A 26885-nucleotide genomic window follows, 5' to 3' on the forward strand; every position below is an offset into this window, starting at 1 on the left:
TGCATTATATTCTGTGTACCAGGAGAATGTTGAATCAGAATAGCAACTACTTCCGATATGAGTCACTGGTATTTTAGAACTTCGTGAATATTATCAAGAGATGCAAACTTAGTAAATCCATACCAAGTTCAATAGGTGAAGCAACTTGACAACTATTATGCACAGAGCTTATCATCTACTCCCCTCAGCATCAAAAAGGAACTTTGCCTCTGAACTGTACTTGTGGGAAGAGAAACATTTAACAAGCCTTCCCACAGAATTTTGTATCTACAACAGTACAGCCACCAAAGACTGAATAGAAAGAAATGTGTAGCAATCACCAGCTTTTATTGCCTCTCTGGTTTCATTCTTTTAGGCCGGAGGAATCTCCCCTCCCCTTTTTCTCTTTAAAGAGAAAATAACAGACTATTCAAGTATTTTTTTAAATGCCATGATCTAAGTAAAATGGCAATGTGTAACCTTTTGTGTTAGAGATGCATTGTCTACAGTGGAATCTAACAAACTGAAAGTTATGCCTACTAAACTCTGCACCTCAAAGCCCAGGTACACAACTCTCACAGCGTTCAGGACATGTTTTGTAACATTTGCTGAGAAGAATCTTTCGGCTTAAAAGACTAAAGCTGAAACTTGGCATACTTGGTCTTGTTTCAAGAAGGAAACTTTCTTTTGCCAGACTTGAAAAGGAGTGGATTTTAGCATTTCCAGCTTGGAAGAGAAAAAAGATTCTTTTTATGATCGCATAACAACAACAACAAAAAAACCAACAAAAACAACAACAAAAAAAACAAGCAAAAAAAAAAACCAAAACCCACAACAAACCAAAACAAAACACCCCCCCAAAGAAAAACAGAAAAAAACAAGCAAAGAGCAGCTTTATGTTTTAAAACTCTAACATATCTTAACGAGGATGAATATTTTGCCTATTTAAAGAAAATTAAATTAATTGAAAATGTTGTAGAGTGCCTATGAAGCATGACGTTTTCATGAAGGGAGCACAGCCAATGAAAGCAAAGAATGCTCATTTTAAATTGAGAATCATCTGCTAGTTTCCATAGCTACTTTTTAAACAATTGTAAGCTCTATCGTTTCTTAGAACAACCTTGTTTACTATGAATAACTTACAAATGTCTGTTCTCAGAAAAAGCTACGTGAAACCATTTACAAAAAAAGTACAATAATTAATAGTGGCTGCTGTTTTAAACTTTTTAAAAGACAAATAGGTAGTGTTAAAATGCAAACAAATAGCAGATAATACATTCACACTATATTACTAGTAATAATACTACGAAAAAGGTAAGCCTTAGATATGTGAACCAGGATTCCAATCTTGCCACGTGAAACACTTCAAAAACAGACAGCAAGGCAGAAATTACAGTGCAAGGATCCTACAGGCTAAATACACACTGCAAGTAGTAGGAATGAAAGAGGAGCTCCAAGAGAGAGGAACAGACTTCCCACAGTGAAAGAGAGGATGAGTAAAAGAATCAGTCACCAGACCTCCCCCAGGTCATTTTTATAAATAATTTGTTTCATTTTCAACAATGACAACACAATTAAATATCAACTAAGTAGACAGCAGCTATAACATCTCATCCTGCTATGAAAAGACTACGTGTCATGTAGAAAAAGCAGCTGCAGTTCATGTGACATGACAACACGACAACATCCTGCTAGCAGCTCTACCCTGTACAGAGCAACCTGGATGGTGTGTAAATTAAAGGACTTTAGGTCTCCATCCGCACTTAGCAGGCCTCGCTCTATCTCACCTTTGGATAAAGTTAAAGCAGTCTGTACAGAATCTATATAGTGTTTATGCAGTTACCCTGTTTCACTTCATATTCCACCAGAGAATCCAGTAGGCTGAAGATTAACCCCTATGACATGTCCAAAAGGAGCTTTGCCATAAAACATGCAAACATTTCAGGAAAAGCTGCATTCATAACAGTGAAGCCAGGACTTTCCTCTCACTTGATTGAAGGACTCCACATGCAGGTGGAGTTAAGAGCACTAATAGCATAGCACTCAAGAAGAAATGGCAATATCCACCCAAAACAGTTCTCCACAGATGTGTTAAGTGCGTGAAGGCAAAATGGCAGGAAGACTATGAAAAAACTGCCTATGTCCTCTTCTTTTAAGACCTATCATAGAATCGTTAAGGTTGGAAAAGACCCTTAAGATCATCGAGTCCAACCATTAACCTAGCACTGCCAAGTCCACCACTAAACCATGTCCCTAAGCAACACATCTACCCGTCTTTTAAATACCTCCAGGGATGGGGACTCAACCACTTCCCTGGGCAGCCTATTCCAATGCCTGGCTACCCTTTTGGTGAAGAAGGTTTTCCTAATATCCAATCTAAACCTTCCCTGGCGCAGCTTGAGGCCATTTCCTCTTGTCTATCGCTTGTTACTAGGGAGAAGAGACCAACCCCCACCTCGCTACAACCTCCTTTCAGGTAGTTGTAGAGAGCAATGAGGTGTCTCCTCAGCCTCCTTTTCTCCAGACTAAACAACCCCAGCTCCCTCAGCCGCTCCTCATAAGACTTGTGCTCTAGACCCTTCACCAACTTCGTTGCCCTCCTCTGGACGCGCTCCAGCCCCTTGATGTCCTTCTTGTAGTGAGGGGCCCAAAACTGAACACAGTACTCGAGGTGCGGCCTCACCAATGCCGAGTACAGGGGCACGATCACTTCCCTGGTCCTGCTGGCCACACTATTCCTGATACAGGCCAGGATGCCATTGGCCTTCTTGGCCACCTGAGCACACTGCTGGCTCATGTTCAGCTGGCTGTCAACCAGCAGCCCCAGGTCCCTTTCTGCCAGGCAGCTCTCCAGCCACTCTTCCCCAAGTCTGTGGCGTTGCATGGGGTTGTTGTGACCCAAGTGCAGGACCTGGCACTGAGCCTTGTTGAATCTCATACAATTGGCCTCGGCCCATCGATCCAGCCTGTCCAGATCCCTCTGTAGAGCCTTCCTGCCCTCCAGCAGATCGACACTTCCACCCATCTTGGTGTCATCTGCAAACTTACTGAGGGTGCACTCAATCCCCTCATCCAGATCATTGATAAAGATATTAAACAGGACCAGGGTATGATGAGTGTTGTTAATCTTCTGATGTATCCAGCAAGTGATAACATTGGGGTTTGGCTGCTTTCACTTCCAAATCATGGAAATATACGGAGTAGACGCAGGACAATAATTGCGTATTTACAGGGCAAAAAGATTTTTAAATAAACCATTGAACCTTGACCAGCCAAAGCAGCCAGAAGTAAAACCTGCTCCCTCCGAAAAAATGGCATCCCAGCTATAGGAATAGGAAGCTAGGAGGTGTGCGTGTCTCCCTTCTCCAGCAGGAACCTGGAAAGGGGGTGACATGCCATCCCTCTGAACAGACTAGCTATTACAGAAAGGCCTGACAGACTGACTGCTCTGGAGTCACCCCCGAATGATCTCCTTACCAGGAGCACTGCACACAGAATTAGCAGTTCCCCCTCTACTCTTCCAATAATAGCAGAATTTGGCAATGAATGGGAGGAAAGAGGGGGAAACATTAGCAAAAAAAAAAAAAAAAAACCCAACCCAAAACAAACAAAAAAACACAAAAAAACCCAACCAAACAAAAAAAAACCAAAAAACCCCAACAAAACCAAAAAACCCTCCACTGAATTATACACCTCTTTTTCCTTTTACAACCTCATTCTCTTCAATCTTCATCACCTGAATTCCCACTAGAAATGTTCTGAGTGTACAGCTGCGGGTTACATCTCTTTCTCATCTCACTTCCAGAAGCACATCAAAAGACAATCCAATTTAGGAATTCACTGGATTCCTAAATAGTCCATCAAAAAAAAAATTTATAGATACAGCCCTCCAGGGTGCAACAGAAGGAAAATACTTCAGGATGCAAAACATACCCTGTGGTGAAAAGCTGCTGGAATAGTGAAAGGGGGGATGAGGGGGAGTTGGCTTCTTGTTAAGGATCTGCATGTGTGCAACAGCTGGAATTCCCAAACAGGCATTATATAAGAACAACAAAAGCTGCTCAAAGCAGTAAGGAGGAACAGCTGGGACTGTGGTGACCAGCAGTTGTCCTCCACTTTAGAGCTTCGAGGTTCTAGTGCAGGAAGCAAGAGAGACACCAGAGCTTTTGCTCCAGTAAATAAATATATAAATATATTTCTGCTTCACCATAATTATTAATTTGACAGCGGCATCAGTTCTACAACCAACCTTCTCCACCATGCAGAAATCAGAACAGAATCTATATCAAAGTAGTAATTAAGATCAGAGTATCCATCAATTGTACAGGGTTTACATCTAATTGCTACCTTTTCCAGAAGCATATACAGGCTATAAATGTAAAATGGTCCAAGGAAAGAGCTCTCCCAGTGTAAAACCCATACAAAGGTAAGTCAGTCTAACTTTATGCTCCCCAAAATTGTCACATTCTAAAAGCGCTTTAAAAAGTACTTAAAGCTAAAGGGATTGTAGACTTAGATATTGCTGTCCAGAGGTTATCACTGAAGATGATTACAAAAGTATTAGCTTTGCTTCAAGGTGATCTGGGAGTGTGGTTCAGAAAGTAGTTGAGAAGCATCCTGGGGGTGTGTGGAATCACAGTGAGATTTAAAAAAAAAAAAAGTATTAAGATTGTAAATTTTCTAACTGTGAAGCTGATGTAAAGACAAGAGTACTGCCTACAGACTGCAAGTTTAGATCTTGGTTGACTGTTTCCTGTACCACAACTTTAATTAGACTAATTCTTAAGAACTTAGCATTCTTTGTGTTATAAAAATATTTTGGAATCGCGTATATTATATAAAGGTATTTAGTTTTTCTGTGTTATCACAACCTTAACTATTGAAAAGACAAGGGGCAATGGTTTTAAACTGAAAGAGGGACGTAAGGAAGAAATTCTTCACTATGAGGGTGGTGGGGCACTGGAACAGGTTGCCCAGAGAAGCTGTGGATGCCCCATCCCTGGAAGTGTTCAAGGCCAGGTTGGATGGGGCTTTGAGCAACCTGGTCTAGTGAAAGATGTCCCTGCCCATGGCTGGGCGGTGGGACTAGATGATTTTTAAAGTTCCCTTCCAACCTAAACCATTCTGTGATTTTGTGGAAGTACCAAATGACAGCGCATTTGTCTCATGCTATAAAACTTCATACTTTTTGCTAACAGTTTGCACAAACAAGGTGCCAGAGAGGTCAACAGTTCCAGTGCATGGCTCAGAAAATGGTATAAACATAGGGGACTTCAGAGTTGTCAGAAACTGGAACACAGAAAGCTCTATGGAAGACACAACCCCATTTAAAGCTTAATGGAACTAGGTTGAACGGCACTTACAAATATCGTAGAAGAATTTTTAAATTGGAGACTGGGAAAGAACGTATACAGCTCTGAATGATGCAGTCACTCTTAGCAAAGGCAGCACGCTCAAGTAAAGAAGAAAGCAAAAGCTGGTAACACTTAAACAGGTAACAGTGAGAAAGAGAACAAACTGTATGCTTTTTAAACAGTATGCTTTTTAACAGAGTAGGCAACCAAACCAGAAGTATCTGTGCTTCTACATGAAACATTACAAGTTCAAGAAATAGAATGGAGAAAGAATGACCATTAGGAAGGAATCATTCCTACCTTGGGAAAGGAAAACCAATGGCAGGATTGGGAAAAATCCAAGGAATATCCTGGATATGAAACAGACCACCTGGTGGAGGAGTGATGCTACTTCTCAAAGAGTAGCCTCTCAAGTTAAATCAGCAAATTAACCATATCAATCATTAACAGAGCATCTCTGCGAACTGTAATTTCCATGCAAAGTAGAGGAAACAGCATTAGGACTATATTACTGGCTGCCTAAGATGGTAACAGCTACCATATCACTGAAGCTACAAAGACAGGAAACAATAATAATATGTAATTTCAATTACCCCCAAACAACAGCAAAACAGTAAAACAAAATTTTTAGATGCAATCAACATCATCTTCATGGATCAGCTCATCAGGAACCTAGAAGAAAAGAATAAAATCTTGTTTTGGCCTAACCTGTGTACAGGATCCAATTCAAATGTTACCACTGAAGAGACGCTGCAAGAGTGAGTAAAACTTACTTAGAGTTAACATCCTTGAAGGGGGAACAAAAATCAAAGATTCACTACAGCAGTTCATAGTTTCAGAACAGGAGAATGAACATAAAATGGAAGCTAGCTGAAAAAAAGTTAATGAGCTGAAAAACTGTCCAAAAGCCTTGAGAACCAATTAAGCAACATATTAAAGGAACACACAGAGAAGAAAAGGCCAGAGAACAAAGTCTCGGTTAGTTCTTCCCATCTGTGTTCATCATGAAGGAGCTTAGAAAGGTTCGTATGCCTTTCTCTATGAGGGATTCTCATGATATGTTTCAAATTGAAGGACAGAGAAGGTGACAGAACAGTCAGTCAGTCAACACCACAGGTCATTAGACCAGATAATTCTCACCCAAAACTTCTAAAAGTTAAGCAAGATTCCACACCTGTCTATTATGTAGTACTCTGGGCACAAAAGAATTCAACGAAGAATACAGTAACTTTCATCCAAAAACAATGGGTTTTACTTGCCTTACTGTTGATGTGGAACATGTTTTTGATACAGTTTGTTACAATCCAAGCACAGTGCCTGGAGAGGTGAATCAAACACAGTGAGCTCTTAGAGACTGACCAGAATCTTGACCAAGTTGTTTTATCTCTCACTGTAATGAGGGTTGTCTGTGTTGGCTTCCTAACATAGCTGAGTTATAGCTGAATGATAGGAGAGGGAGTGGAGGACTCTCCTACACATATTTAGTTGATCCTTCCATCACATTAAAGATGGGATTAGTAGAGGAAATTGTACAATAGTAGAGACAGGCAACAATTTCCCCAATATTACTCCAACACTGACCACCCTTTTCTTGCACCAAAGCTTTACTCAGGCAAGTGGTGTTACTTAGCCTCATAAAACCATAAGCCAACTGGCTGTTGCCATCACACAGATTAGCTTCCTCCTCCTGTCTGGAATAAGCTCTGGCTGGCTTCAGATCCCAGTTGGCTACATATAATTTAAGCCTCTGTATCAAAAGGAGATTCTATTTCTGAGAATCCTTTTCCTGTCAAAGATACTAATGAAAACACTGAACATCCTCTAACACCTGTTTGTGAAACCTTCACTAGGTGATAGGTCAGATGTGGATAAAACGAGATGTTCAAGCAAAGGTAGGCTGCGTCATTTCAGGAACTTCAATAATCCAAAGTATAGGACACCGCAGCTGAATCTCATGAATGTCTTGTGTGGCAGTGCAATGGCAATACTTCATATTTTCAAAATTCTTTCCAAGATATCTCTACTTTTCTGGTGGATAGAAGTCAACGTACTGCTGAGAGTTCACTGCATATGCACAGCACTTGACGTGGCCAGATGCTATCTAGCTCCAGTCCATTGAAAGAAGTCTCTGCTGAAGTCTCAACCCAAGTAAAGTGGATACTTGCAGCCCCAAAGATTTCAATCAAAACAGGTGTGGTAAAAATCACAAATGTTCACATCCAAAAGGTCTTATAAACAAGTCGTAACAGCAGACTGGACTTTGTCCACCAAAACACCCAAGGCTTCCCTCAAGGCAGTTTGCCACAACAATCTGCCCACTTCTCGGATCCTGTTAGCTCACAATAGTATCAAATGACTAGCCTATTTTGTAATAAATTAATGTTTTCCTACCTCTGACACCACCTTAAGTAAGCCATGGTCTTTAGGCCCAGGTCTGTTAGAACCCAATTAACAGCAAGAATACTCAATCCAACAGGGGTAACTACAAATTATCTGTTAGCTTATGGACTAGCACTGAAGTGTGCACCAGCACTGCTCAAAAAGGACACCAGGACTGAGACTGATATCATTGTCATCAAAGTCATCTCCATGTTCTCCGCCAACACAAATGATCCCAGTCCTGAGGGAGACCAGTCATTTCAACTAAACAGTGACTTCAGCTCCTTCAGCCCGATGACTACATTCCCCTAGAATGATGAATAGAGGTGTTCTTGAGGGCTGACTCAGTGCCTGGCAGCACAAAGAGATGAGTAACTACCTTTGAACCAGTTTTTGTTCTAGCGCACATACATCAATAGCACTGCCAAAGACTACAGAAGTGAGAATAGCTGCAGTATCAGAATCTCAAAACACTGGTCTCAGCTTACCAATAGTTGATGCCAAAGATCCTTTACGTATGCCTAGCGCTGCTGCAGCAATTAAGTTAACCATGCCCTCAACTGACAGCTGAGAACCGCACTACTAGTCCCAAAATGCTTCTGACCTTCATTAGGTGTGAGGACACAAAGCCTCAGCAGTGAAAATGTAAACTCATATGCAGCCTCTATTTACATAAGGAGACCCCTGTGCGGAATGCCCTGCCACAGTAAGAAAAAAAAATGTTAATTACAGTTTTAGAATTTCTAGGATGACATAATTAAATAGCTATCAATATTAATATGTTTAAGTTTGGGATCAAGAAGATCCAAGATAACTGATCTTCCTCAGAACAATTATTATAAAGTACATGCAGGACAGAGTGAGAGAGAATGAGAGGAGTGTCATTTTTTTAATCCAGAAAAAAAACTTTAATAGCAAAGCAAGAAGAACTCTCACTCACTGTGAGGAAACTCAACAAAGAATTAACTTAGCTAACAGGTAAAAATGTGTTCTGGGGAACAGTTGAGGATGTCTAAGCCGGACAACAGCTGAGAGGAACTGCACGGGCGGAGAGGTGCTGTGCCCCCTGTATCCTTGGTACAGATATACAGCTGGCTGCTAATTCATCGGATGTCAGGTGATTGGCTCTACTCAAGAAGTCTGAGCAGAGAAAGGGTATTAACAATCACCCACAACAGAAAGTGCCTAAGGACAAGCACTCAAGCATTGCCCTTTCTACACACCCTTAGTTTTAGCTAGGCAATTTGTTGCTGCTTTACTGTCCCCGTGCCTGACCCTACACATCAGCAGAGCAGGCTGGGTTTGTGAGGAGAGCTATACCAGACTAGCAATTCATGGGGGAAGTGGGGGGGAAGGCAGGAACAGACAGACTGGGACACAAGATGGGGCACAACACACCAGGAGACAGGCAAAATAAACATTCTGTTATTTTTCCTTTTCAGTTATTAGTTACAAAGCTAGAAGTGTAAGTCCCATTTTGGGAAAATGTTGTGTTTAAAGAGGGTGTTGTGGCTGCTCCCCCCAACTGTACTGTGCTCCACAATAAAAGTTGAACAGGAGGGTCCCAAATAGGGATTGACTGCGGCTGCAACTCATTTGTTTTTAATTTGTGTATTAGTAATCTGCCTACTGAAGCCGTAAGAGAATACAACAGAGCTCACATGCATTGATTTGTGTCCCTCTGTCATTTGAGGAAGAGGGGCTTCACTTCAGCATTCAGTAGAGAGAGAATTATGCACAATGAACAAAATAGATGATTCAAAAAAATGTGCTGCCAATAAATGACATATTCCAGTGAATTCAAACCACCCTTTTCAAAATTCTGACATTCTGCAATATGAAAATAAACCCTAAGTAGAAGAAAAAGCAAAGCTTGCCACCTACTGCCCAATGACATAATAGTATGTAGTAGTATTGTCTATCTCCTTTTAACAGACTATCTTGCCTTTGAAACTCATTTCCCTGACATAGAATGTGCAGAATTGCACCTTCAATTGTCTTTTTAATAAACCAGAAAACACAAAGCCAATGCACAGAATATCCAAAAGCAGTATTTTCCTTTAAACCAGTTTTAAACTGCTTATAAAATCCCTGGCAAGCTTGAAAGATCATTTATCATAGCATCCAAACTGACAAGGAATTCCTTTTAATATCCTCCAGTGGTGCTATGGGCTTTAATAAAGTCTGTCCTCAGCTGCAGCATCAGTTTTCTGTATAGAAAGTACTTTAAGCTAAAAAAAAATTATTACAATAGATAAAGCCTATTAGAAAATATTTTTTCCCCTGTACACATGTCTGGAGGAGATATGTTTAAAGCTATAGATTGCATTAGTAACAAAACAGGGCCGCAATGAAGGCTGGTTTATTGCAAATACTTCCTTTGTCCTGGAAATTCCATGTCTTAACAGCAGAAACAATGCTTCTTTTTGTTTTCCAGCATGGAGAAATTCTCTTCAATAATTACAAAGCTTCAGTGAGCCATTAGCCTGGACGTATTTATTTTCCTAACATACTACATGTAAAGAGTCCTTTCTGAATAAGAGTAGGTCCTTTGCTTAGTGTAGGAAGTTGCTTTACAAAGTCAAGTAGTCACGATTCAATTGCCTATATAACTTCTGAGCACACTAGCAGACTTATCTTCACATACAGTGCTATCTGGGCTAGACACTTCAAATTAGTCAACACCTCTCTCTAAGGCCCTATGAGATAATTCAGCAAAAGTTTGCTAAAGAAGGAAATTGACAAGGATTTACTGCAGAGTCCCTCTAATAGACTACTGGCTGGTTACAAAGGCTCAATATTTGAACAACAGCATCAGAGGAAGATCCAGCTTTCTCCAACTGCCCAGTGTTCTTCACCATTTACACTCATGTCTTAAATCCAGTCATACAAAAAAACAAAACAAAACAAAAAAATCCCCACACGTGTCGCTCACCAGATACTGATGAAAAATAACACCCAAACTTCAACATAAGAAGACACGAGTAATAAATCTCCTTGTTAGTGGTTAGATTAGCGACTGAGTAGACATTGTGTAAAACAATAATTTTGGATTCCTGGGAGGAATTTGTCAAAGTACAAGGATACATGTCATATGTAACCCTTATGGAGCTTAGGTAAAGTGGAAACCGCTTCTCAATAGGAAAAAGTCTGCTTCTCAGTGAAGTATTCAGACTCTAGCACTGAAGAAGAAAATAAGTTTACTGGAGATGAAGTATATGTCTCTCGGGGTTCCTAAATCATGAGCAGAACAGGCTCTTCATAGATGAGGAATCAATAAGGCATTTGTAATTAATCAAACAGGCTGAATCCTGAAAATACATCTGCCTTTGTTGAAGGCCAGCCCACATCATTCTCTGAATGAAGATTCTTGAAGCATCTAGTTATCTGCTAAGTAAATCCCCTGAAGAGGGGCTCTTTGGATCTTTGTTATCTATATAATAAGGTTATTAAGAATGAATTCTCAATATAGACTGGGAATGTTAAGACAATACCAAAAGTTATACTAATACTTTGGACATACAAATCAGCTAATAGTTGCAGCTAATTTTATTTTTAAAGGGCTGAAGATGAAATATTAAACAAGATTTCTGATACAAAGACCAAAGGCAGACACATCTACAAACAGTAAGCCTTTTCTCCAAGTTCAACGTATCTAAAACAAAGGAAAATGTCCCTGGTTCAGCGATCATTACAACACTAAACAAAAACACCTAGGTTTTTCTAAAGACAGAATACTGTTATATCATATTTCTATACCCCAAATCAGTAATAAACCCTATTCTTACTTTGGTTTTCTTCCTTTGGAAGTTAAAGGTGCAGATGTATTTTCACAATAGACATTAGTTTTCCAGATCAATCTACTGAGATCTATTCCCACGGCTCTAAAGAGGGGGGGGAATGAAAATGACATGAAAATTATTTCCATTAGCTTATTGATCATACATGCTCCAAGTGACATGGCTACTTGCAATGTTGTTTTTATTTCAGCCACATCCTATAATCACTACTGTCACACAGTAATTTGCTTAGAGGAACTAACTTTAACCTGAGTGGGTTACTTTTACCTGTTTGGGTAAAAAGTCTCAGTCAAGTATAAAATTGTTGCATAGTTGTTTTGGTATCACAAACATTTGCTAATACAGCAACCCTTTTTTAGAAGTAAATGTTCTGAATGCCTAGAAAGACTTTCTGCCACATGACAACAGCGTTATGTCAAACCAAGTTTTAACAATACAAATACTCCTTTCTAAAACTGAGAACACACTGTCATGCTATCCATGAAAACCTGTGCTCCCTCAGTCCCCAGCAAGCCACTGGAAAGAAGTAAAGTTCTTCTGATTGTTTCCCAACATCTCCTGAAATAATTCCTTGATGATAAATGGTAAAAGTTTCAATAGTAGTACAATTTAAAAAACAAAAAACAAACAAACATAAAAAAAACCAAAAAAACCCTGGAAAAGCCACAATGGAAGAAAACATACCAGTTCACAACACAGTAACAAATAACACTGAAAACTCCTCATTAAAGCCATCACTACACATCTCCATGCAAACAATGGATGGCCAGGAACATGTTTTTTTAAGCTAGAAAAAAAAAATTAAAACACTATGGTTTGAAATGGTGGCTTACAATCAATCCTCTTTTCAACTAAGCTGAAAGCATCGGTATAGTTTTAGAAGTAATCTACTTTCCTGAAAAGCAGTTCCTCAAAAGCAGAGGCAATGATTTCTACACACGTGGAGTATGTCTAAATTGTTATGTCTCTATTTTGCTATTATTAACATACATTAGCATGAACATATTCCAGTACCACTCAAAGCAAATAACTTGATGGCAAGTAAATTAAAAAGTTGAGTTTACCTTGTGGAGTGTGTTCAATTTCCTGCGATTGTGGGAGGCAAGGCTACATTGACATTCTCAAAAGGAAAGTGCCTTACAGGACAATATGGATAACTGCCCTGAATAAATGGTTTTCAAGTCAATCAGGAAGAAATCAACAACATGAGGGATAATAGGGTACACAACAGTTCCTTGCAGCAGGTCTCTTGTTAAAAGCATTGTGCAAAGGCACCTCAGAATCCACCCCAAATAGCTCACAATGCAAAATTAACTTTCCTGATTCTTCCTGGAGCCACCTTGCATTAGTGAACCTGTAACAAGTACACCATGAGTTCATTACATGTTAGAAGACTACACTGAAGGGATACCGTCATCAGCTTAACACTGCAGACAGACTGCCAGTTTTCCACCTCTCTGATACAAACCAGTGGGCTGAAGAACTGCTGCAAAAACCTCACCTCTGACCACTGGAGTTAAATTTTGAAGCCTGAGAAGCAGTAACATCCTGATGTTGCAAAGCACATGGTGCTGATAAAAGCTCACAGGATTTAGATGTTCTTTTCTTAGAATAAATCAAACAGCCATGGCACCAGTTTCTAGGAGGGCAGAACCTAGTAGCCCATGACTTACAGACAAAAGCTCTGAAGTCCAAGGTAATGGTCTGTGTTTGTATCTTAACAGTGTAGTCATGGCTCACTCAAACGAGGATTTCTTCAGACTCCTCTATACACTCAATATCCTCAAGTACGTGCTTAGGTGCATCAGCCCTGAGCACGCATACATCCATGTGCCTCAGAACACAGATTAAACCCCAACTTGCACCAAGAACCGCAAAAAATCAGATTTAAGAATATTAATATGGAATATTTTGCCTAGAATAAAAAATATTAATTTTCCAAGATACCATCACTGGAATTATAGTTCAGTTGCTTCCAGCTCCCCTGTGTAGCCCAAGAGAAGAGATGGTCTCCACTCCTGAAGAAAGAAGGCAGCGTATGATACAAGTTCCTAGCTTTGAAGGGAAAGAGTATCACCAACAGAGAATGAAAACAACTGAACTACAACTTTCAGAAGTTAAGAAGTCATCACAGACTTTCTAGTTTTAGCTTGGATTACAGGTTTTTTTGTTTTGTTTGCTTGGATTTTGTTTGACTTCTATGATGAGATGACTAGCTCAGCGCATGAAAGGAACATGATGAATCTTTTTAACCTGGACTTTAGCAAGGCATTTGACAAAGTTGTCTCCTTACGTAAAAAAACAGGTGAAATACGAATAACTGGATTATAAAGTGGGTGCAAAAACTGCCTGGCTGAATAGGTGGCATTTGGTGATACAAAATCCAACTCACAGGAGGTTAAGTGGGTAACTATCTGCTTTCCTTAGAGATCAGTATTGGGACCAATATTGTTCAACAAGTTTATTAATGACCCAGAGAAGGGGAAAAATGCAGTCTCAGCAATTATACAGACAATTCCAATTTGGAGGAGTGGTTGTTACACTGAAGGGCTGAGGGATTTTGACAGGCTGGAGAAATGGGCTCACAAAGTTCAAAGGCAAACACAAAGTCCTGTATCTCACATACAGCAACTCTGTGCAACCGTGCAGGTTTGGCACTGAAATAGCTGGGAAGCAGCCCTGCAAAAAGTGATCTGGGGGTCCTGGTGGACAAGCTGAAACTGAGTCAGCAGCGTGCCCCCACGTGAAGAATGCCAATCATATATTGGGCTGCATTAGCAACAGCAGAGCCAAGCAGGTCAAAGGAATGATTATTCCCTCTGTCCGGCACTTGTCAGACTGCATCTCGAGTACTGTGTCCAGTTATGGTCTCCCCAAATCAAGACAGACAGTGCCACAGTGGAGCGAGTCCAGCAGGGGGCCACCGAGACTGTCAGGGGCTGGAGCACACAGCATACGGGGAGAGACTGAGGGAAGCGAGTTTGTTCAGCTCCAAGCAAAGGCAGCTCAAGGGGATGATACTGCAACCTACAATTGCTTCTTGAGAATATATAGAGAAGACTGAGCCAGACGACTGACCCAGACTTCTTAGAGACATACAGCAAAAAGACAAAGGGTAACAATCAATGTGCAACAATGAAAATTTCAACCAGATAAGAAGAATTTTTTTTTTTCTGAGGGTGGTCAAACACTGCAACAGGAGCCCAAAGATATTGTGAGATCTCCAGCCTTGCAGCCTTGAAAATCTTCAAAGCTCAACCGCACAAAGCACCGAGCAACCTCTTACAGGTGATCCCACTTTAAGCAGAAGGTTGGACCAGATTGCCTCTACTTCCAACCTAAATTTTTCTAACACCAACACTACCCCTAAGTCCTTGCTTTCCTTACAAAAGTTTCCTTTAAAAAAAAAAAGTTAAGGTCTTTTTGGACAGAAACCCAATCTTCCATCACAAAGAGCCTCCATAAAGTATTTTTAAACAGACCTCACAGTTAAGTTCAAGTGTAGGGCTCTTCTAACTAAGAAGTAGTGAAGTTTCACTTGCTCTGTACATCTTTAGTACAAAAATCTGTCATAATGATGATGAAAATGGATGTCATCCAGAAATATTTACTCTCACACTAGCTATTAACCATCAAAAAACATTTCTCTCCTCTTTTTTTAAACCATCACCTGGTCAGTCAACGCATCTTAGAACCCCATGTTCTAAAAACTAAATTATATACCGTCAAAGATACAAAAATGAACCAGTATGCAGGACAGGAAAGAGCTAAAAGAGAGGTCTCTTATATTTTGCAGTAAACCTCAGCAAAGAATTTGTACAACACAAAGTCAGTTTACAGATTATTTTACATAGATAGGTAAATCTATAACTTACAATTATAGATTATATAAAGAATATATTCCATTTTCAGTTACAACTGATTGCGTTACATTGCTGATTTCAGTAGGGTCAAAACAGCATGCCCAGTTCTCTCATTTTTTTTTTCCATCTAAATTCACACTAATCTCACATCAATTAGTAAAAATTGGGGAACTATTGGAAAAAATACTACATCCTTGAACAGAAGGAAGAAACAGTTTTAAGACACAGGTTGATAGGTTCACTAAAATTAGTAGGTGATATGCCTGCCTGTAATAGCATGGGACTAGACCCAGTGATCCAGGAATACAGGTTCAGAGGGGACCTCTTAGAAACCATTTCTAGGTGCAGACATACCAGTAAGTCCATATCTGTCACCTAAAGTCTGTGCATCTACCTCTCCTTTGATGAGCTTTGCTTTGCCCAACACAAAAGCAAACTTTCAAATTTCATCAACTGCGTCCAAAAGAGGCTGAAGGAGCAATGCTGTGACACTTCAGTGTATTATTGAGCTCCAGCTGGTTGATCCTGTAACTCCTTCTGGTGACCATTTCCAAAACTGTACTAGAAAGTTCCTTTTAAAAAAAAAAATTTTGCTCGCACAGCTGGTACATGCAGAAAATCAAGCTGTTTGAGCTACACTGTTGCCAACAAGTGAGAGAATGAGATGTGAAAGGGACACCCAGAGTTACTGGAGAGCTATCACAGGAATTCAGGACCACAAAGCATGTCTGTTATTGAGATCAGAATTCCCAACAGGTTCCAATAAGAAGCAGATTTTTGTTTCTGAGACACCACTTGTTTTCAATTACAGCCATCTACATCTTCTGCTAACATTCTTCTGAGATGAGACCTTGTACCTGATAATATCCATCTTCAGCCCAGGGCTATGACAGACTTTGCTAGTGCTAAGTGCCTGTGGTCTAAATCCAGGATATTCCAGGAAATTAATCGCTCTCCAGTTTTCCTTCTGTTCAGCACCATATTCTTCAAAAAAAGATTTCTGGGAAGAAATAAATGAATTCCCTGCTTCTCTAAATATCATTGCCACCATGACCCTAAGAAAACATGCAAGAACACATCTCAATGACTGAAGTTGGAAAGGTTGCGTTCATATACAAAACGGAAAAAAATTGACAGAGGATGGCAAAACAGAAGCGCTGTAGAGACAAGCCTCCTCTAGGAGCTTATTTTGGTGTTCTAGGTTGGGCTCTGCCCTGAATCTCACCAGTCCTTGACAGCTCTGCATAGCAGAGCGTCCAGATCAGCATACCAGCTGCACTGACAATGGATGATTCCACTCCTGCGATAGCCTTCCCTAAGTTTCTAGGAGTGGGAACAGAAAAAAGCCATTCCAAAAATACCTAGGGAGCCTCACATAACACACGAGATCACAAGACATTCAAAGAAGAACTGAAGCAGGAACTATCCCATTTGCTCTCCACCAATGGTAGAGACCTGACCTCAGAAGGACCTTTCAGGCCCGTAAATTGTCCTAATAGTCTACACCAGAACTACTGCTAGCACTCATTTCAACAGTTGTATCTAAACACCCACCTCGTCCTGCTGCACTTCATACGACTGCTTTGGTTTGTGAAACAGCCCATTCCCTCTCCATCTCATGCTCCCATGTCTGGCTCCTGCCAAGGTTGTAGGCTGGCTTTCTCATGACTTCAAAGACTCAGTTTTCCATCTTCCCACTCTATTATTAAGCTGGCTGAAATAGATTTATCTTCATGTGATCTCAAAGACTAACAGTCCTATCTACCTGAAAAGGTCTCTACATCTAGGAGAAAATCCTTAGGTTGAGAAGGGTCACATGAACAACAAAGCCCACCTGGGTTAACACTGCTTATGGAAGCATGCAGAGGCACTTTGGATAGCAGATGACTGGTTTTGTTAGTCTGAAGTTGCTTCCTCTACATCTGGGAGGTTGTCTCATGCAAGCAAGAACAGGGATTTTGGTGAAGCATGACATTATTCCAGGAATAATGGAAAATAAGTTTTCTCTAGAGGCATCCACGAGCCTTCTAAGCACAGTTTCAGAGTGCTTGGAAGAAGACAGATTTTTTTTTTCCAGGCGAGAATGAACCCCATTCTTTTTTTTTTTTTCTTTTCCTTTTTTGAAATATATTTCACTACCCAATTTGGACAACTGGCCTTTCTCACAACAGGAAGAAGAATTCCTTGAGAATGCTTCTGTGGGGAGGAAGAAAGAAAGAAAAAGACACACAGTACACTCTACAGGAATTAGTACTGATAAGACAGGAATTGTCTGGCCTCTTTGTACTGATTTGCTATAACACTTTGTGAGGCTAAGCAGAGAAGCCAGGTGCTGAGGATTAGCAGTCCTGCTGGTCTGAATGGGAGGGAGCACAAAAAAAGCCTGCTGATTTTACCAGTAATTTCCCCCTTCATATTAGTCACTTCAATAACCCTTGCTTCACTGGTAGGAATGAAACTGGGCTCAGAGTACTATAAAACATTAAAATTGGGTAGCAATTTCTCTGTCCTTTAAGACTGTGGATGCATTGTTCCTAAAGCCCACTCTGCCCCACCTTCTACTTTTCCTCAAAGAGCATACTGGCTTAGGGTTTAGAATTCCAAGGGAATTCAGGCAAATTCCTCTTCCTATTACACAAGACATGTATGAACCCAGTTTTACTTGTGGCTCCACAATTAGATGAACTAGGACAACAGTAAAAGGAATTGGAAGGGTTCAGGAGGAATGAAAATGATAAAGACATTACCAGAAAACATTAAATGTCATTGGCAGTGCCCAGTGATCTCTATTCTCAGATGCAGCTTTGGAGAGGGCTGGCAGGATGTACTTTGTTGTAAGGAGCATATAACTACTCAGGTGCAGACTTCTATAATCACACACAGCCCTTCTGGGTTCATTTTTATAGTTTTGGGCACAGGAAAACACAGTTTATTTCCCAGTCCTGATTATCTTGCTCTGGAAGCTAGAAGCAAGACAGACTGCACCCTGCTTACAGCTAACCAAAAGCAACAACTGTTATAGGACAGAACCACTTTCTGTCACTGACTTCACCTGAAACTGGAAGGACAGTAGTTGCTGCAGACACCTGAAACTGTCCACATTCAATCTCATTGCCACCCTCCTGTGCACCATCCTCCCCCCATATCAAATGCAGCCCTGAAACAAGTTAAGGTCAGACACATTAGTAAAAACAACATTAGAATTGGAGAAATTTCAGACTCGCTTGAAGTATTTAAACTAATGAAACCAATATCAAAGTCTGGCTAAGTCACCAGCCACTAAAGAGGCAGAGAAAAAAATTCTCAAACAAGAGGGTGTTTCCTTGGTACCTATGACAGGCAGATACAATCCTGAACCTCAAACGCAAGTGAGCAGAAGTATCCATTGTACTGAAGTCATACACACTTATTTTAAAAGAGAAAACATAATGCAAATAGAAGAAAGAAACCATAATGCAACACAAGCACCAAATCTTCCTCTTTTCAGTTATGTGAGGTGTTGAAATTCCATGCCAGACTCTGTTCTAGGCTAAACGCAAAAAGTCACTAGTGTAAATTAAGAATAACTCTTCTGAAATTAGTACAGCATTGTCACTCTAAGGAAAATAAAGTTGACTGATATTAAGGGATATTCTGTTCAGGTGAGGAAATCTGGCTCATAAGTAATAGAAGTTTAAAAATCCACTGAAGTCTGAGAGTTAAAATAAAAACCTCTTAAAAAAAAATTTGTGTAAGTTTCCAAGTATTTGAAAACACTTGCAAGGAACAATGTTTTATAAATCTAACATACTGGACTTCTTTGAAAGCAAAGAAAGCACTTACTGTGGTTGCATTTGCTGAGGTAACCCAACAGGAGGCTTCTGCTTGATGGTGAATGCCCTCTGAGTCATAGGGCCAGCCTTCGGTGGGACCTGCACTTTCTGAGAGAAGGTCTGCTGGGCAGCCTGCTGGGGTATGGGCCATGGGGGAACAACAGGGCTCCGGCCTCCAGTGGAAGAGGTGTCTTGAATGACTGTATCCTCACAGGAATTACCTTTTGTTCCTGGTTTACACACACAAAGTTGAGGTCGCAGGCACATCCCTCCATTTTGGCATGGTGGTGCACAGTTAGCTAAGAAAAGACATTTTAAAATAAGTACCCGTGAAACAAAGCATGAAAGAAAATGCAAATCCTCCCCACAATAAAAAAAAAAAAAGACGTTAATTGCTGATGTTAATTGGAGTAGGAGAGAGCAACATGGCTAAGCTCCACAAGATAGTATGTAAGTTGGTATAGCTTTTACTGCTTTCCTACGCAAGACATGCACAACATTTGAACAACTTCAAAAAGTAAAATGCTGGTGAACCAAAAAAGAGGAAATGCGCAAGTTAAATCAAGAAATATAGCATTATTTCAAATCTTCCTCTTAGTGGCCTTTTATACTCTCCTTCCCTGCATCCTCCCTCCTGATACTTTAACAACCAAACTGCATCCAATGAAATAATATTATGCAGATTACAGAATTTTACTACTGATCCAGGCTTGGATTCATTCTATTGCTATTTAAAAATCACAGATCCTCTGTAGGTACCTAGAAGGAATCCTTACAGTCACTTTATAGATGACAAAAATGATGCAGAGAAGCATGAAATTATTCAACCCTTCCCCCTCTAAAGCCCAAATGAAATTCCCTCCGATATTATCACTGTAATAACATAAAAAAGGAGATGCATAAACTGCTGCTACAAAGACATAGCTACAGCTAGGGGTTGCATGCTTTGAAGAAACAGACAGGTGCTTGTGATTATCCTGAACTAGCTTCTATACATTCTTTATACCACCAGTGAAAAGGGATCAGATTCTTCAAAAGACAATTCACTTTCAGCTACCTGCCTTCAGATAGGATTCATTACACTGTTTGTGTCGCTCTGTCCACTGACTATAGAGGGAGTCTGAATAATCAGCCTAGAATCGACACCCAGCTTGTGGACCTAGTTAACACAGAATCAATTCCGTTCTGAACAAGCAAGAAGCTTTGAGAAGAAGCAAATCCCACCAAAAAAGTGAAAAAAAGCAAAAGCAGTTGCTGATCATCTGTATACATAATACTGCAAAGGTATGTCTAATTTGAGGATTTATTTTGGATGCTTAAACTTACAATGCTATTGTATTTAGAAAATGTTAAAATAGCATAAAGATGGTAAAACAAATTAATTCTCTTATCCAGAGGATAAAATTTATCAGTAAAATATAATTCTAATTAAAACAGCTATCAAAATAATTTCTTCATTAGTCCATTAGAGATAGCATACGATGAAGCATTTATAAGAAGAATCACTGCTGAGCTACTTCGCTCCTTCAAACTAAGCATACTTCTAATATTGTTAAAGATCTTTTAACATAGACAAAATGATATGCCAGATCATAAAGTCTACAGGTTTTACTAAAATAGGTAAGATCATATCTTAAACCATGACATGTGATTCTGCACCATATTCAGGTATATCCAATGGCACAATTATTTTATTAAAAAAAAAAAAGCCAGTCCACAGCCCTGGTCCAAATAAATTGGAGTACTTGGCACTTCAATCAAGTTTTAATACATAGATTAATATATAAAAATAAACACGCAAGCATACATATGAAATAACTTATTAGGATGGGACTGTGTTAATTTGGAGGACTAATTTGTCAACTGATAATACCATCTGATATGGGTGTGTCACGTATACCACCTGTACACGACACCAGAATTGCCCTACGACTTTAACTTGAGCTTTGCATGGGGTTCTTCTCACATATACTTCCCCCTTCCATATGGTGTTCAGCAACATATCTCCTTTTCAAGACTACTTAGCTGAGCTACCTTAATTGCATATTATGCATCTCCCTGGCAACAAAGAAGTAATCATCTGCTTACTTATATTTCTGTTTGGTTTTGAGTCTATATTTTGTCTTTGACTGCTGGAAGACTTAAGACCACTTTCACTGTAAACTTGAGAAGGGATTTACAACAAGCATATGTTGTAATATACAAGCCAACTCTTTCTTGCACCTTGCTTTAAAGACCTAGATTTTGCTATGAACAGTAAAAATATACTTAATTTCAGTCATGTGCATACAAGCAAATCTTTGGAAAATAAATTAAGGAGCCTTAAATTCTAATTAAGTTTCATTGGCCTTGGAGAGACTAAGACCAGAACAGTGACCCCATCATCCAGGTCGTCTGTAGAAAATGTGCAAAGGTCACAGAGGTACAGTTTGGGCACAGTTGGGAATGCTTTAGAAAAACATCACATAAAAATTTGTTTAAAAAAAAAAAAAATCAGGATTTTCAAAAGTTCCATTTTTACAACATTAAAAAAAACATTCATACTGAACATATATTTCTGGAGATTTATGGACATGCATCTATATTAACCTCCAGGCTTCTCAACCAATTATTTAAAAAACAAAAATCAAACACAAAAGTAACAAGACCACCCCAAAAGTCAATATAACAAAATATCCACTCTGCTAGGACATTGACCACTGTATCTGCTAACTCTCCAAAGTGAAATAACAATTTATGCACACACAAAAGACAACCCTGAGAAAACTGCAACTCTCTTTCCTGTAGTCAAGAACCAAAGCTGTGCTTCAGAAGCCTAAGAAAGCTTAAGTTTCCACTTAAAGTGAACCCAATAAGGCTGCAATGACTTTAAAACTATGCAGCTGAAAATACCTGTTTTGAAATGACCTTATCTTTTTCACCCAGACAGACGTGAAGATTCTTACTTCACTGACAGCAATGTAAACCCTGAAAGTTTCTCACCTTTGCATATACATAAAGCATACGAAGCTCTGCAGAACAAACTGCATTACTCTAGCGGGCCTTATAACGAAACAAGCATCAGTAGTTCCAGCAACTATGTTACAAAAGACCCAGTTTGTCTCAAATCGTGTGAACAGTGACAACAGGTTAAAAATCTGATTCATTAGATCTTCACAGTAATGCACCCTTTGATTGAAGTTCTTCATTAATGTTGTGTAATAGAAGATCACAAAATAGGATGAAAGATCACATTTTTAGGAAAGAATTAAAATGAACATTTTAATTGACATAATACAGCAGTTTAGTTTTAAAAATGTTCAAGACCGCTGCAGCATGCCAAATGTATGACCTAATTATTTCGTTTAAAGACAACAATAATGGCTCATCTAACTGAAAACACCATTATTTTCCACACAGCTAAGATTCCAAAAACTGGAGTGTGGAAGTATTAAGTTTAAAACCGAAAAGCAGGCCAGTATACTCCTGTTAAAGGCAATAGGCTTGGTCCTATCCATTTCAAGGAGGTCATGACTGGAAATTCAAAATGGAGCTTCAGAGAGATGCAAATAACAAGACTAGGCTTAGTGGGTCAGATCAAAGATCCACTTAGTCCAGTCTCCTCTCCCCATTACTAAGGTGGATGTATAAGGACAGGATGAGAAGCAGCAGAAGTTTGTACCACTACAGCCTTCAAGAACTGGAGGCTCAGCAAATTCCTGAGCAAGAGTGCTGTTTTTGTGTTTAATAACCCTCAACAGATTTTTCTGTCAGGAGTTCACTGATCTGCTTTTTGAACCTGTTAGTTTCAGCATCCAAAACCTGCTATGCCAAGGAAGTTAGCCACGTTGGAAGGCCAGGCGTAGACAACATAACCAACCTCCCCTCACTTTCCAGAAGTGTGGTGAAGGAACACGGGGTTCTTCTGGGTTGGTTTTTGTGTTTTAAGACCACGCAATCTGTATCTACTAAAAAATAAAGCCAGAGTGCCACATTTGCTTTGGAAGTCCCTAAATCACAAAAAGCTGAAAGCATTTCCTCTGGCTGTATCCCAACACATTCATCTTTTTTTATGCATCTTTCCCTAATCAACTACTGCTCACCACCGTCACAGACAGAATACTATGTTACAGGGACACTTATCAGGCCTGGTATGGTTGTATTTACGACATTCTTTCAGAAAAGCAAGTATAAAATAATAACATTACCATTAGGTTTAAACAGACCCCTTCCAACACACCTGTATGTTGGTTTGGGACTGATCTAAACACACACACTTTTCAGTCCGTGTGTTCATCTTATTTTGCTTAAAGGGTATATAAATATTTGCAGGAGCAAGACCTAACATATAAGGCTTATAACAGTTTTAAAATATTTACATATTTTAGAACTTCTACATATACAGAATGTATTTCTGCTTTAATACATACTAAATTAAGCGTAATTCATTATATTAAATCAGTAAGCATAAAATATTATAATATATTGAAGAAATTTAGGTAAAACTTGCTTTTTCAGACCTTTTGAAAGAATCAAAATACAGGTATAACTAACTCCACTTGTCCCAAAAAAACTTTTATATTAAATTCCTGATAATTCTTTAAATATGATCATTAAGATCCGATTCCCACGCTAATCATATTGATTTTACCTTGATTCACAATTACCTTCTTCAGACTGTAACACCTCATTTACAAGTTTATTTCCTTGTGTCTGTTTATTTCCTTTGTGAATTGAAATTCACAAAAGCATAATTTTCAGTGAGAAACTCACAATAAACATTTTATATCCCAAAAGTTTCCTGCACCTAAAAGTTTCTCATCTTTTAGCCTCAGCTCCACCTTTAAGCATCTCCTTTATCAAGCAACTGCTGTTGGTTAGTACTTAAATGACCACAAAAATTTTTCGATGTCATTCCTGAATTTCTAATACTTTGATACAATCATTACACTACAACAAAGTGTTGTGAGTTTTCTGTTATTTCTAGTCAGCCCATCCACTAGATTCTTCCTTTCCATTTCCACAAAAAACAGAGCGTATCTTTTTTCCCTCCTTTTAATCACACATAGTCAAGCATAGGTTTAAGCAGAATGCACTGCCTTCTAACAAATTTCATCACTGCGCACATTGGCACAGTATATATCAACTTCTCCCATAGGAGTGCATAAATCCTGCCAGGTAAAATACATGCCTGAGGGCAAATAATAGAAAATATAGTCATTGGAAGGAGGATTAGAAGTGTAGGGCTCGTTCAGATTCCAGCATAAAACAGTCAAGAAGTGATGCATGCATCGAGGTTACAGAAATGGGAAAAACCGACACAGCGACAGGAATGTATTTGTGCTAGAGCAGAAACTTCAAGTTCCTTTACATGCAATGTAGGAATACTGTCTTTCTTATTTAATTAATTCAAGATTTCTATTCCTCAAGCACACAAGGAAATCAAACCAAAGCTCATCTTGGTTGAGTGCGCATCCTAAACAAAAAGTTGTGATACAAAGGCACCTTTAACTCCTGCTGCGTTGAAAGACAGTGTGATGAACCCCCACCGATTTCAAAAGAAAAGCGGTAAAGCACTTTCTCTGGAGAGGAACAAGCTGCGGGTTCTGAAAGGAAAGAGGCATATTCCAGTTTCCCTCAGAAAAATCTGAATATGGTGCCAACATCCTGGAGAACAGCAAAGTTTATAATCATTTCCCGTTCTCTGAATTGCATTATTGATTAGCTCGCCACTTATTTTTACCCTTTTATTATGGATACCATTTTGAGTCTTTTAATGGAGACTAGTAACTCAAAAGGAAACTGAAGGAACACTTGGTGCTCACCATCTAATGCTTTTCTGGGGATCTAGTTCTCCATCTGAGTATCTCTCTCAAAACAGTTTTCAAAAGTTCAATTTTAGCAGAAGTGTATCCAACAATGCTACACAGTCATTGAGAATGGGGGAGAGAGGAATTTGTGACCAAGAGTGAGACAACCATGTTGTAAGACCATTCTATAAAAAAAGTTGAAATTACTTAAATAATCAGAAGAAATGGCATTAACTGCAGAAAACCTGTATAGCCTCTACACTACTAATGGAGGAAGTATTACGACCACCTCTGTCTTCCTACACAGGAACTTTTTTTTAATCATAATTATATGGTCTTCGGGAATTCTTTCCCTAAATATACTTCAAATAAAAGCATGCGTCACTCTTGAAATTCTTCACTGGTCCACTTCAAAACATCTGATACATTCCCACACTGGTGTGGATGGCTACGTAAACATGACCTCCAAGTAAGGAGGGAAACAAAAAACAATGCTTTTGGCATACATATTTCTTTTAAAACAAACGAACAAAAATCACAGAGTTTCTCTCCTGACCTAATGACAACACAATGTACTTTATTAAGATTATTTTCTATTTATCTTCATAGTATTATCTCTAAATGCTAAGATTTATTAGAATTTAATAGCAGCTATACTCAAATACTTCAAAAGCCTAACTTCAGCAAAAGGACACATTATTTTATCAGTCATAAGAATATAACATGCTGCTTGATACTTGGCATTTTCATTAATGTTGTGTTTACTGGAGTTTATATAGTATAAATACTTAAGTTAGACTGTACAATCTGGGAGACATTTTAAAGTATTTAATTATATGAGATCATAATTATACATACTCTGACAGTATAAACATTTCACATGCTATAGATCCTTCTATCATTTCAGTATCAGGAAAAAAAATCATTCACTATAGAATGGACTAAGCCAAGGAAACCAGCGAATTCACATGTTACACGCTGTTCCTGCTTGCTGGAGTGGTTAACACTCCAGTCTGCAATCCTTTTCATTCTCTTAACCTTTCTCATTACAGTGCTTATTCATTTTGTTACAAAATACTGTGTAAGAAATACGCAGGAAACTGAACAAATGAAGAGAAACTCAATAAAAAGACAATTGAAAAATTTTAACTGGATGCAGGAATCAGACAACCAAAGCATTACAGAGAAGAAATACCAGAGAAAAGACCATTAATCATAACAGAGTAATTAAAATGCTAAGAACAATAAAGTTTTTCCTAAATCCAACCAACTCTCAGTAAGAGATCACCCTTTAGTCAAGCTTCTCCAAAAATCCAGGCCTAAACTGCCATCTAGAGATAATAAAAAAAAAAATTATTTGAATCATGAAAAAAGAAATCTTGCCACAGGACAAAAAACAATCCTCCTTTATCAGGAAGCAGCTCTCCCAAACGCTAGGTTTATATGCACGGATTGCTATCTGCATTTCACAAAAAAGAACATGGCCAAGCAGAACTATTTTTAGCTCTGTATTTAAATGAACATCTTGCCTGGCTAACATGTAAAACCCTTGTTCCTGTTCTGTGTGGAGCCAGAAACGCAGAGAGATGCTAAAGCTTTGCTTTCTTCCTGCAGTCAGTGGAGAGGATCTGTTTTCTAGGAATAAATTAGGCTACGCAAGTCAAGTACTGGTGCTTTTAAAGGCAGAACAAAAGAACTAAAGCAAAAACCTCAAACCCAACCCAGTAGCAGTCCACCTTAGTTACAGAACACAGACTCACCGGACAACCCGAACCACCCACAATCTTCTAACAACCAGTACTGCAGTATTTGAACACGGAGCCATTTAAGGGAGGTGTGTGCCCCTCTCCATCCACCCTACACTAACCCCATAGCTCCCAGGCAATCAAAGCTTGCTTTAAGGCAGGAT

The 26885-nt window shown here is 39.2% G+C and overlaps 1 protein-coding gene across 5 annotated transcripts in view; it reads right to left on the bottom strand.

The window, feature by feature from the left end:
- The window catches only part of LTBP1 (latent transforming growth factor beta binding protein 1), a 210468-nt gene that overhangs the window by 174975 nt on the left and 8608 nt on the right, over positions 1-26885 (bottom strand). For all 5 annotated transcript variants that reach the window (XM_087776963.1, XM_087776965.1, XM_087776964.1 and 2 more), the window contains exon 3: positions 19198-19486. In XM_087776963.1, coding sequence (XP_087633089.1) covers positions 19198-19486 — 289 coding nt within the window. The remainder of the gene's footprint in view (positions 1-19197; positions 19487-26885) is intronic.

The sequence above is a fragment of the Nipponia nippon genome, unplaced genomic scaffold, assembly GCF_047370975.1.
Source record: "Nipponia nippon isolate SJK-2023a ecotype South Korea unplaced genomic scaffold, ASM4737097v1 scaffold_4, whole genome shotgun sequence".
Lineage (NCBI taxonomy): Eukaryota > Metazoa > Chordata > Aves > Pelecaniformes > Threskiornithidae > Nipponia > Nipponia nippon.